This window comes from Vespa velutina, chromosome 7 (assembly GCF_912470025.1).
Source record: "Vespa velutina chromosome 7, iVesVel2.1, whole genome shotgun sequence".
NCBI lineage: Eukaryota > Metazoa > Arthropoda > Insecta > Hymenoptera > Vespidae > Vespa > Vespa velutina.
Genome location: NC_062194.1, coordinates 2,329,947 through 2,344,774, shown reverse-complemented (window position 1 = coordinate 2,344,774; position 14,828 = coordinate 2,329,947). Strand labels below are relative to the sequence as shown.

At 26.5% G+C, this 14,828-nt stretch overlaps 4 protein-coding genes across 8 annotated transcripts; 2 read left to right on the top strand and 2 right to left on the bottom strand.

Annotated features, from left to right (window-relative positions):
- The first annotated feature begins 371 nt into the window (after nucleotides 1-371).
- On the top strand, nucleotides 372-3,374 carry LOC124950495. The gene is made up of 4 exons (XM_047497260.1): nucleotides 372-816; nucleotides 1,364-1,580; nucleotides 2,055-2,210; nucleotides 3,062-3,374. Exons 1-4 carry the CDS (start codon nucleotides 647-649, stop codon nucleotides 3,191-3,193), a joined length of 675 nt encoding a protein of 224 aa, XP_047353216.1. The 5' UTR covers nucleotides 372-646; the 3' UTR covers nucleotides 3,194-3,374.
- Nucleotides 3,263-5,383, bottom strand: LOC124950497 (glutathione S-transferase-like). Of its 5 annotated transcripts, XR_007101383.1 has the most exons (6): nucleotides 5,164-5,317; nucleotides 4,813-4,951; nucleotides 4,363-4,530; nucleotides 4,115-4,257; nucleotides 3,425-3,645; nucleotides 3,263-3,347 (listed from the first exon to the last, which is right to left on the bottom strand). XR_007101383.1 is itself a non-coding variant. In XM_047497264.1 (5 exons), exons 2-5 carry the CDS (start codon nucleotides 4,943-4,945, stop codon nucleotides 3,478-3,480), a joined length of 612 nt encoding a protein of 203 aa, XP_047353220.1. In that variant the 5' UTR covers nucleotides 4,946-4,951; nucleotides 5,227-5,383; the 3' UTR covers nucleotides 3,375-3,477. The 5 variants fall into 5 exon arrangements, 4 of the variants coding, with proteins under 4 accessions (XP_047353220.1, XP_047353217.1, XP_047353219.1 ...); XM_047497264.1 differs by lacking the exon at nucleotides 3,263-3,347 and having other exon boundaries at nucleotides 3,375-3,645; nucleotides 5,227-5,383; XM_047497261.1 differs by lacking the exon at nucleotides 3,263-3,347 and having other exon boundaries at nucleotides 3,375-3,645.
- Nucleotides 5,384-6,086: 703 nt separating this feature from the next.
- Nucleotides 6,087-12,629, top strand: LOC124950333 (glutamyl aminopeptidase-like). The gene is made up of 16 exons (XM_047496857.1): nucleotides 6,087-6,458; nucleotides 6,546-6,808; nucleotides 6,922-7,069; nucleotides 7,444-7,714; nucleotides 8,451-8,719; nucleotides 8,844-8,978; nucleotides 9,244-9,527; nucleotides 9,610-9,698; nucleotides 10,001-10,128; nucleotides 10,243-10,446; nucleotides 10,687-10,766; nucleotides 10,857-11,005; nucleotides 11,102-11,240; nucleotides 11,308-11,421; nucleotides 11,499-11,607; nucleotides 11,665-12,629. The coding sequence occupies exons 1-16, from the start codon at nucleotides 6,243-6,245 to the stop codon at nucleotides 11,818-11,820; spliced, it is 2,754 nt and encodes a 917-aa protein (XP_047352813.1). The 5' UTR covers nucleotides 6,087-6,242; the 3' UTR covers nucleotides 11,821-12,629.
- Nucleotides 11,107-14,702, bottom strand: LOC124950330 (BUD13 homolog). The gene is made up of 5 exons (XM_047496853.1): nucleotides 14,524-14,702; nucleotides 12,946-14,146; nucleotides 12,680-12,834; nucleotides 12,378-12,562; nucleotides 11,107-12,226 (listed from the first exon to the last, which is right to left on the bottom strand). The coding sequence occupies exons 1-5, from the start codon at nucleotides 14,622-14,624 to the stop codon at nucleotides 12,054-12,056; spliced, it is 1,815 nt and encodes a 604-aa protein (XP_047352809.1). The 5' UTR covers nucleotides 14,625-14,702; the 3' UTR covers nucleotides 11,107-12,053.
- Nucleotides 14,703-14,828: the final 126 nt, after the last annotated feature.

Genomic DNA, 14,828 nt, shown 5'->3' with positions numbered 1-14,828 from the left:
ATTATATTATTTATTCGAAATATTTTCTTTCAGGAGAAATATATCGAGCTCTTTCGTTCTTCAAACGTTCGCAAGCATTTTCTAATATCTTCTGATTTCTCGTCGATGGATGGGATTTATCATCGAGGGAACGTTTCATCATCGATGAACCGACCTATCAACTTTGATGAGGCACGCACAGTCCATCGGCTTGTATATATCATGCGATTATGTGTATATGTATATGTATATGTGTGTGTGTGCGTGTATATATATATATATTTTTTTTTTCTTTTTTTTTTTCTTTTTTTTTCAATTTTCTATTTCTCGTGAAAAATGACTTTTTTTTTCTCTTTTTTCTTTAATTAGGGAGACGGTATCATGTATTTTGTAGAAAGAGTGCGGTCACTGACAACGAACGGATATGCATATCGGTGAAACAAAGAGGGAGAGAATCATGTACATTTTTCTTTAGTATGCGTAATGTGTTTATCGAATTTATCAAAATTTCTTCTTCATCATTCCGTACGCGAGTGATCGTCAGTCGACGAACACGAAAATATAGTCATAAATTCTTTCTACCACGAATTATACGACTTTCGTTTTATTAACATATTAATTTCATCTACGAATATAATCATTTTTCTCTTTCGGTGAAATAATAAAAATGTCGGTAATCGTTCATTATGCAGTCGTTGCATTCTGGGAGAAATCTGGTTGCAAGATCGTCGCAGATTATTTGGTTGATCCCGAAGCCGATTGTCGTGAAATTGCTTTAACTACAATACAGGACATTAAGAATCTTGAAAACGACAGGACCAGCCTCGATCGGGGCAAGTAAGCTCAGAAATCCTCGATCTGATTTCGGTGCGTTTTTGTGCTCGTTATTGTCTAACAAAAAAGTGGATTTTTTTTTACTTTTCTCTCTCTCTCTCTCTCTCTCTCTCTATCTCTCTCTCTATCTATCTATCTAGCTATCTATCTATCTATCTCTCTTTTCCCTTTCTCTCTCTTTCATCGAATTTTGTAAATGAATGCAACATTACAAATTATAAATGCAATTTAGTCTAATTTCAAAATTGATAAAAATTTAATATATCCATTTATATCCTCTTAGAAATCGATCTATTTTATATATATATAAAAAAAAAAAAAAGAAAACAATTAATAACAAACAAACGCTGAATATATATCATTTAAATATTATTAGCACATAGAATACGTATGTATTTATTCGTTTATTGATTCGTGAAAATTTTTTGGGCAGTTCGATTAATGAAAATCCATCGTTAGATGAACGAGCCTTGTTTTTTTTTTTTTTTTTTTTTTCCTTTATCTTTATAAATATCACATAGAAAATTTCCTTTTTATATATTGCCTTTAGATATATGGTGCATCTATTGATCGGAGAATTGCATTATGCTTGCTTGACAACAAAACCAGAATCTTCATCGGCAGCATCCCGATTAGAATCCTGTTCTCAAATCTTTCTCGACAGGTTGAGAAATATTTACAGAGAGTTACCGATACTTGCCGATCTATCGAGGGATCTAACTAATCTAGCTGTCGCTGATCTTTCTAAACCACTTCAACAAATTATTGTACGTATTATTTCTTAATTTATTATGAAATTTATTACATTTCTTATTAAAGGTATTAAGGATTTAACATATTTGCAAAGAATATATATATATATATATTTTTTTATGATCATTTCAAAATTTATTACAATCATTAATATAAATTATCTATTTAACTGTTAATTTATTTGTATTAATTAACATATTAATTAATACAAATAATTAAATATATATATGTATGTATGTATGTATTATTATACATAATATATTATTAGATAATTTAATTATTTTTTATTAAATAATATATTTATAATTAAAGATGATAAAACGTAATGACAAATTAAATACAACGAAATAATAATAATAATAATAATAATAATTATTATTATTATTATTATGTTAATGTATTAATTAACGTTCTTTATTTTTTTTCATTTCATCAATTAAAAAAAAAAAGATATGTCGATAAATTAATAGAAATTATAATCGTTTTAGAATGAATACAATCAACAGGAACCAAATACTATACCAAAATTGGAGACCCAATTAGTCGAAATACGACGTATGTTAATGGATGGCATTCAAAAATTGATAGACAGAGGTCAAAAGTTGGATGATCTACTTCGTAAAACGCAAACTTTACAAATTACGGTAAATTTTTATATGTTTTTTTTTTCTCTCATATGGAACACATATTATAATAATATTGTCTTTATAAAAAATTGAAAAATAATTTATCACATATATTAATTTGTTTGTCAACCATTTTTGTTATTTTCACGAATGTTGTTTGATAATTTTATTTTTACTTTTATTATATTTAAAATGAATTAAAAGAATTACTTGGAAAAAATATTAAATACGTTCAATATTTTAGATGCAAAAAAAAAAAAATCATCCAAAGTCCAGCAGTAATAAATAATATTCGAATGATCAATATTTAATCAATCACTTTATATAGTTTGCTCTATAAAGATTGAAAAAATTATGATATACATTATGTGTGCTTTATATAAAAAATTTACATTTTTTAATTATTAGGAAATATGATTCATTGGTTAGTAATATTATTAAACTTGTTTTTATAATCGAAGATACAACTCATATATTATAATTTCCCGCATTATCGGTATTAACGATACGTACGATTCCATAGGTCATGACTTACTGACCGTCAAAGGTTTATAACAATTATTGATATCCTTTCATGTATTTATTAATCATTGTACTCACAATAACATCTTACGATATCATTTACTCGTTCGTGAGAGTAAAGTGCATAAGCAGAAAAATAAAGAAAAAAGTAAATTTTTTTAAATATCAAATTAATTAACTACACGTATTAAACATTTATTATTAAAAATTGATCATTCGAATATAATATAATTAATAGATATTTATTATATCAAAGATTATATCAATAATTAAAAGATATTTTTGTTGTTTTTAATTGTCAAATTTTTAGATCCTAATATAATATTATTTTTAATAATTTGTTACAGTCGAGAAAAGATTTTCATATGGGAACGAAAATACCACGAAAGAAAAACGTTTTCTTGGCTGCCACTGCAGCCACACTGATGTTTCTATCAACATCCCTTTTCGTTTTCTTATTGTACATAGGTATTTTATAAAATATTTTGTTTAGAAAAAAAAAAAAAAAAAAGAAAAAAAGCACAAGGAGACATCGCATATTAAGAATATTAAGTAATAATAAATTATTTATTTACTTTTCATGTTCAACAGGAAACTTCATACGACGATGTTGTTTAATTTCTTATTTTTAGGCTAAAAAATAAACTCACTGAGCACAGATTGCATTGAATACGTTTTAATTACCGTAACTGTAAATTTTTTTACAATACCGTAAAAGAAAAAATAAGATGTGTGCGTAAAAGTGATATCGGATTATGAATATTTAAAAATCCAATTTAGGTCTCTTCTGAATCCATTGTTTAATTTTTGGAATTGCAAGTACCTTCTCCTTGAGAGACTTCAAATTAGGATTATCCTTGCCAATATCTAACTCACAAGCATTGTTAATTGAATCCGAAATGGCCACAAAAAACAAATCAGCATAGCTCAACTAAAGAAAAGAAAAAAAAAATCTTTTGTTTAATATTTTATATTTTGCATTATGATAAATAAGAAGCGTTTGTTAAAAAAAAACAAATGACATGAGAATAAAAATTACAGTAATAAAATAGAAGTAGTGTACTACGATGGTCAAATTAATAAAATAAATCTCATTTTTTTTCTTCATTATTGTCCTTACTTTTAAAAGAATATTTTTTTAGATACTCTAAAAGTTTCTAGATAAAGCAAAAGTTTCTAAATAACTTTGAAAATCAATTATTTCTTTCCAATATTTTTTAGGCTAATTTTTTTCAAATTATAAAACTATAACCATAACAACAAACCTGAAAATCATCTAAGAACTTTCTCAATAACTAACCTAAAATCTTTTGACCCAATGCTCTGAATTTTATTTAAAATAAAAAAAGAAAAGAAAAATTCATAATCAATAAAATAACAGAAAACATCTAAATTTATACCTGACCACCGTGCAAATAACCACCATTATTATGAACCAGATCTTCTAACTTTTTCAAATAAAATGGTAAAATTGTAGTTAAAACTTCTTCCTTTTTTTTAGCCTTCTCGTTGGGATCAGTGCTTCTATAGAAAAGTGCTACTTCTATAAATGAATATAATTCAATAAATAAATTAATAAATAAATAAAAATGTTTAATTTCGATCAAAACACATTATATTGAAATATTTCAAATATTTCAGATCTTACGTTTTCTGAGATCGTGAAGAGCATTAGCAATAGCATTGATCTGTAAATCGTCCAAATCCGTTTTACCATTTAAATTATATTTCTTCGCCAAATATTGGCAAATCGGTAATGTTTGAGAATAAACTTTACCGTCGAATTCTAAAATTGGCATTTGCCCGAATGGAGTTGCTGCAAAAAAAAAAAAAAAAAAAAAACAAAAAAACAAAAAAAAAAAAGAACGATATAAAATTAAATCAATTTACGTGGTGTCATAAAATAGTTAAACAATTAATCAATGTAAATAGAAACAATTAATAATAACAAGTAAGTAACATAATAATATCTTTTAATGAACAATTAATAATAAATAGAAAATATTGATGAAGAGAAATTAAATTAACAATGAAGAGAAAAAAGAAAAAGAATAATTTTCGAAATAATAAACAATCGATAATATAAAATGGTACATACCTGATTTAAATTTTAACCATTCTTCGCGATCAATACGAATATCTTCAAATTCGGCGCCACCGTAGCTTAACAAGAATCTTATTGGCTCACCCAAACCCATTACATTGAAGTATGATAACTTGTACTGCACCATTGTCACCTGAAGGAAACAAAATTTTATATTGAAGAAAAATAAATAATAATAAAATATTTCTATTAGTACCAAATTATTTATATATATATATATATATATATATATATAAGTATATAAATAAATATATAAATAAGTAATATAGCAGAGTAATGAATGTATTATTATTATTATTATTTAATTAATTAATTAATTAACTAACTACTAACTACTTAACTAACAGTTAATAATTGCACTATAAAAATGAACGACACTAATCAATCGAAGATCCAATTCATACTAACTGAAGTATGCTCGTCAATGTATGAGATTCTACCATAAGAATTTCATGTTTGTTCCCCCTCTCCAATAATCAAACTTCTCTTCGTCTCTTTCTCTTAGTTTTTCAAGCATTTTGCTCGTATTGCGTATATTGTGAAACGATTATACAAGAAAACCGGTCGACACATTTGGTGGGGATTCTTTAGCTTACTTTCACTTTTCGATTTGTTACAATAAAGATGAAACGACATCGAATTTTATTAATAAATAAACCTATTTGGTTTTTGTATTTATAAATTTTATGATTTATAAAAAATCATAACTTTTTTATTTCGCTTTTGTTGTTATCTTTCGCTGATGTTATCTTTCGATAATCTAATCTTTTTCTATAGATTATACCTATCAATATGTGTTTATGTATGTATGTATGTATGTGTGTTATATAAGTACGTACGTTAAATATCGTAATATTATAATGATATTTGATGTCAAACGTATAATATATATATTTTGAATGTTTATATTTTATTTACAAGTAAAAATGCAAAATATCATAAATATATTCCTAACTCGATCGATATATCAAATTCGAGGAACGAAATATTTTATTAATTATGTCAATACATCACCTATTACAGTAATAATTTTTTATGGAAAATATAGAATATATTTTTTGTATATTCGTATGGATATATTTTAAAACATTTGGAAGAAAAAAAATTTCGATTAGAACAAAATAAATTTTGTCACATGGTGCAAAACATCATAGATACGTTCTTAACTCGATTACGCTTCGAGGAACGATACTCAGTCGATAATCGAATAATCGACTTGATAACTTTATCTCTCAATAACCTCTTTCATTCCAATTTATTATCATTAGTAATATAACATATAGGACCTTTCGTTGATTCACGTTAATCTACATTGGATATTAAAATAAACAAAAGCATTACTGTAAACTTAGATTACGTTTAATCGATCACATCGTAAATTTATAGATAATAGAATAAAGAAAGTTTTTGTTTCGAGAATCGTCATGAAATATAAACGATACTTTTTTTTATTTTTAATAACCTTCAATATTGTATTCGGTCGAGCAAAAATATTCGATAAAAATCGGTATGAAATCGAACACATGGATGATCGTTTGTCCAAGGACATCGTACCAAAAAAATATATCATCGCAGCATCACCTGATTTCATCGAAGATAGGTTTTATGGTGCTGTACAAATCGATTTAACAATTATGAAGGTATCTATTCGATTTTTCACATTTCGATAAATCGAATCATTATTTTCAATATGTCTCTCTCTCTCTCTCTTTTCCTTTTTTTTTTAGGTTAAAGATTATATAGTTTTACATTCAAAAAATTTAACCATTACATCGACTAAATTGTATAAAAGTGATATGCCATATGACGAAATTTCAATTGATACTATTTATCCTATTGAAGAATATGAAATGATAGTAATCGAAATTACAAATAGCTTAAAACCTGATAATTATATCCTAAGAATGAATTACAGTGGTACATTAAGTAATAAGATCAATGGATTTTACTTGAGTAGTTATACAGTTAATTCCGAAAATGATCGTGTCAGGTGATTTCAATGATCATTTGGATTATATATATTAATATTTTATAATATTCTTTTTTTTTTTTCTTCTTTCTTTCTTTTTTTCTTTTTTTCTTTTTAATTTATTCTATTTATAGAAAATTAGCGGTCACACAATTTGAGCCAACTTATGCGAGAAAAACATTTCCTTGTTTCGATGAGCCAGCATTTAAGTCTGTCTTTCATATTCGTATCGTTCACGATGGAAAATCGAATTATCATGCTTTATCTAATATGCCGAGTATAGTAAGCAAAAAACTTTATGACATATTGAAAAATAATATAATGTGGAATATTTCGAACGTGAGAAAAAAATATTGAGTATATTGAGGAATATACTTATTTGAAAATTACAACTTTTGAGATCGAAATTCGTTTATTTTGGATCCTTAAAAAAATATGATTTTAAGGTTTCAAAAAAAGAAAAAAAAAAAAAAAAAAAAAGAAAAACGATTTTGAATTCGTGAAAGGATAAATTTAAGATGTCAAAATTTCGATAAATATTTTCAAACGAAATATTTGCAATTTTTCAAAAATTCATTCTCGAAATATACACTCCATTCTTATACACAACAAATTTTATAGAAATCGTCAAAAAAGATTCTGATATTAATTTGTAGAGAGTCGATAAAGCAGATGATAAAAGCGATTTGATGGTAACAACTTTTGCACCTACTTTACCGATGTCGACATATCTCGTGGCTTTTCTAATAAGTGATTTCGAGTGTCTAACCTCAAGTGCAGATTCATTAAACGGAACTAGAATACCGCTTAGTGTTTGTATTAGATCGGATTACAAGAGTAAAGTGCAATTTGCTTTGAATATTGCTGCCCAAGCTATCGAATATTATTCGAATATTTTGAACATCGATTATGCTCTCCCAAAATTAGGTATAATATTAATTAATTAAATTTATATATATATATATATATATATTGTTTCTTTTTTAATTTGATAATAAAAAAAAAACTAATTTTAATGCAAACGAATTAAAAAATATCCTAATAGAATTTTTATAAAAAAAAAAAAAATTATTCGATCGATAGATGGTGCTGGTGATCATAATTATTGATCTAGTATAAAGTGTTATCTATCTTCAGGCATTAATAATGAATAATTATAAAAATTTATGAATAAAATTAATATCAAAGAGAAATTTTCGATATCGAAAATTAATATCAATGATATTCGTAAATTAAACTTTTCTCGATACTATGATCGTAGGAATAATTTATATCGATTACATTTGATAACTGAATATTAATTTTAATTATTTTCTTTATTTTTATACACTTAAAATATTAATACTATACTTGTTCAAACAATTAATTAATCGTATGATATTTTTATTTAAATCTTTTTTTCATGATAATTATCATTATTAATCGTAAATATCATGAAAATAATTTAAGTAGAAAATTTGTAAAAATTATATGTATAACGTTTATTTTTTTTTTATCACATTATATTAATGACAATATTATAACAATAATAATATAGAATCATGAAGAAAAAAAAAATATATATATATATATAATTAAGACTGTTTTCATAATGATCAGGTCATATGTTATAAAATTCCTATGTATAAAGATGTAATTAATATAAAAAAAAAGAATTTCGTAGATCTCGTCGGAATACCGGATTTTGCAGCTGGTGCAATGGAAAATTGGGGTTTAATAACGTTCCGTGAGACTGAAGTGATCTACAGCGAGGAACATAGCTCATGCGAAAACATAAAGAGCGTTGCTCTCACAGTGACCCATGAATTGGCACATATGTGGTTTGGAAATCTTGTTACAATGAAATGGTGGAACGATCTTTGGCTCAATGAAGGTTTTGCAACTTATATGGAACACATTGCCGTCGATTTTATTTTTCCCGAATGGAATCAGGTCTTGTATATTATCAGATTAAAAAAAAAAAAAAGGAAAAAAAAGAAAACAAACTCGTTAATACAATTTAATTATTAATACAGTGGTGTGTTTATATTTTTTTTTTCTTCTTCTTCTTCTTTAGATGCAAATCTTCCCATTGGATACTAAATACACATCGATGATCTATGATATGAAAAAAAATGCACACCCAATAGTTAATCGTCTTGAAGCTTCCGATGAAATAGGTCAAATGTTTGATCGTATTTCTTATCAAAAAGTATGCTAATATTTTAACATCCTATCATGTAATTGATAATATGAATTATTTCCCAATTATAAAACATTCTTGTTTTGGATAATTTAATGATACTTGACGAACTTGTATTAAAAAAAAAAAAAGAAGAAGGATATAATAATAAGATAATCTTAGAAAAATTTATATAATAACAAATCAAATTGTTCTAATGATCGAAATACTTTATTCGTTACACTTGTTATGATATTTGATGGTTTTTTTTCTTTTTTTTTTTTTTCAATCCCAGAGTGCTGCAGTAATTAACATGTTAGAAGATGCAATAGGCAATTTAAAATTCATCTCTGGAATTAGAAGTTATCTTAAGATGTATCAATTTGCTAATGCCGAATCGAAAGAACTTTTTGAGCGTTTAAACGAGGAAACTAAAAATTTCGTAAATCTAATAGATTTTTTAAATCGATGGACAAGATTACCTGGATTTCCTCTCGTTAAAGTTCAACAAAAGGATAGATCAGTGAAATTGTCTCAGGAACGATATATCGTTGATAAAAAACAAGAGGAATCGTTCACGTAAGTTAAAAATTGTAAAGGACAAATTTTTTAATTCTTATCGATTATATTATTATCATAATATAATTGTTTTCAATGATAGAGAAAGTTGGGACATTCCTTTGAAGTATATAACGAGTCGAAAAGAAGACGGTATCAATTTCGCTTGGTTCCTTGCTAATTATTCTTGCGGCAAGTATTAGATTTTTTTTTTTTTATCTACGAATATACATGATATACAAAAGTATTCCGTCTTAATCGATCCAAACGAATTTCAATGAAATTTCTAGCAAATCCAAAAAAAAAAAAAAAAAAAAAAAAGAAAAAAATTCAAAATTCATTAAATTTTCATCATAAATCAACGAATAGAAAATGAAAACGCAAATTAACAAAAAATTACTGACATAATCACTTATGTATGGATCGATTAAAATATAGTATCCAGAGAATTTGCTTGATAATAATTAAATCATCATGTTAATATATCCATGCAGTCGAATTGGTCTTAGAAAAGTCAGTAAATTGGGTAAAATTGAATCACAATTCGATTGGTTATTATATCGTTAATTATACTGAAGATAATTGGAGAACGTTCACTGACTTACTATTGACTAATATCCAAGTAAAGATCAAACACACCCACATCCACACCCACACAATTCTTTTATCTTATATACATACATATACAAAACTGATTTACAAGAATGTACTTTAATAACCATAATCTCATTAATAGGTTCTGGATCCAGTAAATCGTGCAGATTTATTGCACGATGCATTTATTTTAGGTGATAATAACGATCTATCATATCATATCGTTTTGAACATGACCACTTACCTAAAAAACGAGAGTGCTCTTCAACCTTGGATAGTTGCTGGTCAATGGATCAATCATGTTAACAGATTATTTCGTTCGACTAATTTGCATCGTCCGTTTCAAGTAAAATTTTATTACTTTTATATTTTAAAATTTTCATTCATTTATTATTAACAAATATTTATTTGAAATTTTATAATTCTTTTTCTTTTTCCCCTTTTATGTGCGTGTATATCATTGTGACGTCGGAAAAAAATAATTATAATAATAATAATTAATTAATTAATTATTATTATTATTATTATTATTATTATTATTATTATTATTATAAAAAATCTACTTAATTAAATTTATTTATCGTAGTCCTATGTGCAACGTCTGATCGATAAAATTTATCAACAAGTTGGATGGAAGGTTAACGAGAAAGAAGAATTACCACACAGGTAGAAAATCGTTATAAGATTTAATAATTATTTCTCTTATCTTTGATTGATTACGAGAAATGTGCCTAATCTCATGATCGACTTTTCGAGAGAATTACGGGTAGTTATTCTGAAGATAGCATGCAGTGTAAAATTCGATCATTGCTTGGACACAGCCATTATGAAGCTTAAAAATTTCGTTGATAGTAATGCCACGCAAAAATTGCATCCTGACATTCGTTCTATCGTTTATTCCTATGGTGGGTTAAACAATATAAAAAAAAAAAAAAAAAAAAAATAAAAAAAAAGTACGTTTTTATAATTAAGATTTTTTTTTTTTTTTTTTTTTTATAAAGGTCTCTTTTTGCCAAACGAGGAGGCTGAACCGATATTCGAAAAAATGTGGGAATTCTTTTTAAGAGAGGCAGACGTGCAAGAAAAAAAAAGATTGTTGATAAGATTAGCAGCTGTTAGAAACAAGGATATTCTCAATAAGTACGTGTTAAATATTTTTATATCGAATTAAATAATGATTATATATTTAAAATTAATCTTAACGTAGATATCTTCTGAAGATACAGGACGAGAAAGTTGTTCGTAGGCAAGATTTTTTTGAAGTCATCAGTAATATCGCTCTAAATCCAGTTGGTCTTGATATAGTCTGGGACTTTTTTAGGTAATTTTTCGTTAAAATTAAAAAAATATTTTAATTGTAAATATGAAATCCTTATTTTTTTTTTTTTTTTTTTATAGAAATCATTGGGAAAATTTAATCGAAAAATTTGCATTAAACGATCACGCTGTGGATGCAGTTATAGGAGCAGCCATCTCTTTATTCAAAGATGAAGAAAAATTGATGGAGGTATTTTGTTTGAATATGAACTTAGATTGATTTATATTTTATACGTTAATATCGTAGGTAAAAAATTTCTTCGATAAATATCCAAACATTGGTCCAAATGCAAATATGAAGAAAAATGTGATTGAAGATATTGAAAGTAATATCAAATGGATAAAAATGAATTTGTGGCAATTCGAACAATGGTTAAACGAAGAAGGAACTTATTTTACATAGAACTTTCATTATAAAATATAATTGTTTTTTTTTTTTTTTTTCATTGTTCATTTAATTAACTGTTTGAATGATGTTATATATCCTCAGAATGCATCGATACATAACTCGATATTAAAAAATTAATATACATTTTATTATCAATGCCAGAATTTGAATATTATCATCTGATATAATCTTAAAATTATAACAAAGAAAGTTCTCTTAAAAAAAAAATCATAAAATATATATATATATTACATATCAGCTGTACTCCATTTGTATGCTTCCTCTTGCAATGCTGTTTTTGCATTTTGTGCTTCGAACCATTTCTTTTCGTATCCGTTGCTCCTATCGACTCCGTCCCAACGATGACCAGGTTTGATACCAAAACGATTAGGCGTAAAAGATCCTTGGTATCGTAGTTCATCTATTAAGATATTTACATTGTCTATTATTATAATGAACTTTTATATTAATAGTGATTAATATTTAACAATTAATTCGTCTGATTGTACAAAAAAAAAAAAAATAAAAGAAAAGAAAAAAAAAGAAAAAAAACAAAACAGTATATAACTCACCAGGTTTTATTTTTCCTTCTTTTATTTTTTTCTTCCTAATATATTCCAACATCGGATCACCTTCTTTTTCTTGTTCCCTAAGTGCTTTGTCTAAATCAGCATCATCCGCGTATCTTGCCAATGGTTTGCTTATTTCATGAAGATAATTCTTTAATTTTTCTTCTTTATCTTCTACTTGTTTCAATCTAGAGAAAAAAAAAAGAAAAAAGATAAAAATTGTTTTGAAAATATCATTTTAATAAAATTATAATACAGACGCGCACGCATTATAATTTATATCATCCCTAAAAAAATATTCTTACCCTTTACCCCATTTTTCATATTTTTCATTCAATTCTTCTTGACGCTTTTGTTTTTCACGTTCTACTGCCGCTTCAGCTTCTAAATTACGTCTCCTTCCAGTTTTAGAATCTCGTAAGATGGCCTTTTGACCAGCACCGGTGATTTCTTTGCTTAACTAAAGAAATATAATATAATATAATTATTATTTTATTGACACAAAAGTCAATAAAATTATTAAATATCTTTAATATTAAATATCTTTAATATTAAATATCTTTAATAATACCTTATTAAACATTTCAGCTTCACGTTTTTTAAAAGCCTCTGATTCTTCGCGTAATGATTTTGCATCCTGCAAACCAGCACTCTTACCGCTTAAAGTTTTCTTCATTTTTGTATCCTGTGTCGTATTTTCACTATTTGTCGACTCGTTTCTATCGTTTTGATCATCCCATTTTGTGTGATGTTTATAATGATTATCATGATCTTTCCATCTATTCTTTTTAATCTTGTTTGAAGAATGCCTTTCATATTTTGATTGCCTAAGTACTTGACTTTGATCACTGTCATAATCCTTATATTTATGAGAAGAGTTTGAATCCTTTTTACTGTATTTTTTATGAGATTTAGATAAATCTTTAAATCGTTTACTTTTGGAATCATTATGCTGTCTTCTATCTTTTCTAGGAGGACTCAAATCCGAATCATCGTCCTTCCTACTTTTTCTAGGTGGACTCAAATCCGAATCATCGTCCTTCCTACTTTTTCTAGGTGGACTCAAATCCGAATCATCGTCCTTCCTACTTTTTCTACGTGGACTCAAATCCGAATCATCGTTCTTCCTACTTTTTCTACGTAGACTCAAATCTGAATCATTGCCTTTCCTACTTTTTCTAGGTGGACTCAAATCCGAATCATCGTTCTTTCTACTTTTTCTACGTAAACTCAAATCTGAATCATTGCCTTTCCTACTTTTTCTAGGTGGGCTCAAATCCGAATCATCGTTCTTCTTACTTTTTCTAGGTGGACTCAAATCGGAATCATCGTCCTTTCTACTTTTCCTAGGTGGACTCAAATCTGAATCATAATCATGCTTAGTTTTTTTAGAATGTTTAATATCTGATCGATTATTCTTTTTATTTCTCCTTGATAAACTATCATCCGAATCTTCATTCGTTTTATTTTTCCTAATTGTACTCGAATCTGAATCATAGTCTTTTTTACGTCTTCTAGTTTCTCTTTCCTTTTTATCCGATACAACAGTATCGTCCTGTTGTTCTCTCTCGCTACTTTTAAATCGCAATTCTCCATCTTCATTGTCGGCTATAATTTTCCACTTTTTCTTGTCAGAGAAATCAACCGGGCCGCGTTCATCAATTATTCCTGCTATTTGAGGTGCATCCTCTCCGTTGATGAATATGTCAAATTCACCATCTTCTATTGGTCTGAGCTTCTTGAGGTCTATGTCATCATCTATGATTTTTACTCTGTAAAATACATCTGTCTGTTTGTAGAATGGAAAAAAAAAGAAAAAAAAGAAAAAAAAAAGGAAAATACACCATCTTTCGTATATATTATAGTTTAGAAAATTCATTATTTCAATATTTTCAAAAAAGTTTTTTTTCCGTGCATCCGATACATTTCGATGTAAACATGTATATGTTCGGTGTATATTATATAAAAACAATGAATTTTATTTTGAAACTATCAAATCATTCAATATATATATATATATATATATATATTTATATACATTTCTAAATTCCAAGTCGTATGAGAAATAATTTATTTTATACCTAAAAAAACAAAGGCCTAATGTAGGAACCATTGAAATAGGTTATAAAGAATGCAAATTAATACTTACGTTTTTGGACCAACCTTGAGTTTCTTCTTCTTTTTTTCTTTTCCATTTTCAGAAGATAAATACTTCTTTAAATATTCCTTTTGACTCATAGACTTATCCATGACAAATTAATTTTTATAAATTTAAAAACCCTTAAACTCAAATCTATCTACAACAATCTGTGATTACACGTAGCCATTGACTTTATGAACTACATATAAAATTTCTTCTCTAGGTTGTGTTGATTACAGCGACACTAGCGCAGATACGGGAACTAATCGAAACATTTCAAATAATGTTATATTTTATAATTAATATGATTAAAT

What these genes read in the sequence shown, in the direction of transcription:
- LOC124950330 (XM_047496853.1), bottom strand. Translation starts at nt 14,624, where the DNA reads ATGGATAAGTCTATGAGTCAAAAGGAATATTTAAAGAAGTATTTATCT. An exon ending in AAGCTGAAATGTTTAATAAG is followed by an intron (nt 12,835 to 12,945) that starts GTATTATTAAAG and finishes ATATTTCTTTAG; the next exon opens with TTAAGCAAAGAAATCACCGG. An exon ending in AGAAGGAAAAATAAAACCTG is followed by an intron (nt 12,227 to 12,377) that starts GTGAGTTATATA and finishes ATATCTTAATAG; the next exon opens with ATGAACTACGATACCAAGGA.
- LOC124950333 (XM_047496857.1), top strand. Translation starts at nt 6,243, where the DNA reads ATGAAATATAAACGATACTTTTTTTTATTTTTAATAACCTTCAATATT. An exon ending in TTATGCTCTCCCAAAATTAG is followed by an intron (nt 7,715 to 8,450) that starts GTATAATATTAA and finishes AGAATTTCGTAG; the next exon opens with ATCTCGTCGGAATACCGGAT. An exon ending in AAAGAAGAATTACCACACAG is followed by an intron (nt 10,767 to 10,856) that starts GTAGAAAATCGT and finishes CGACTTTTCGAG; the next exon opens with AGAATTACGGGTAGTTATTC.
- LOC124950497 (XM_047497264.1), bottom strand. Translation starts at nt 4,945, where the DNA reads ATGGTGCAGTACAAGTTATCATACTTCAATGTAATGGGTTTGGGTGAG. An exon ending in ATGGTTAAAATTTAAATCAG is followed by an intron (nt 4,531 to 4,812) that starts GTATGTACCATT and finishes TTTTTTTTGCAG; the next exon opens with CAACTCCATTCGGGCAAATG. An exon ending in TCTTCACGATCTCAGAAAAC is followed by an intron (nt 4,258 to 4,362) that starts GTAAGATCTGAA and finishes ATTCATTTATAG; the next exon opens with AAGTAGCACTTTTCTATAGA.
- LOC124950495 (XM_047497260.1), top strand. Translation starts at nt 647, where the DNA reads ATGTCGGTAATCGTTCATTATGCAGTCGTTGCATTCTGGGAGAAATCT. An exon ending in ACCAGCCTCGATCGGGGCAA is followed by an intron (nt 817 to 1,363) that starts GTAAGCTCAGAA and finishes TATTGCCTTTAG; the next exon opens with ATATATGGTGCATCTATTGA. An exon ending in CGCAAACTTTACAAATTACG is followed by an intron (nt 2,211 to 3,061) that starts GTAAATTTTTAT and finishes AATTTGTTACAG; the next exon opens with TCGAGAAAAGATTTTCATAT.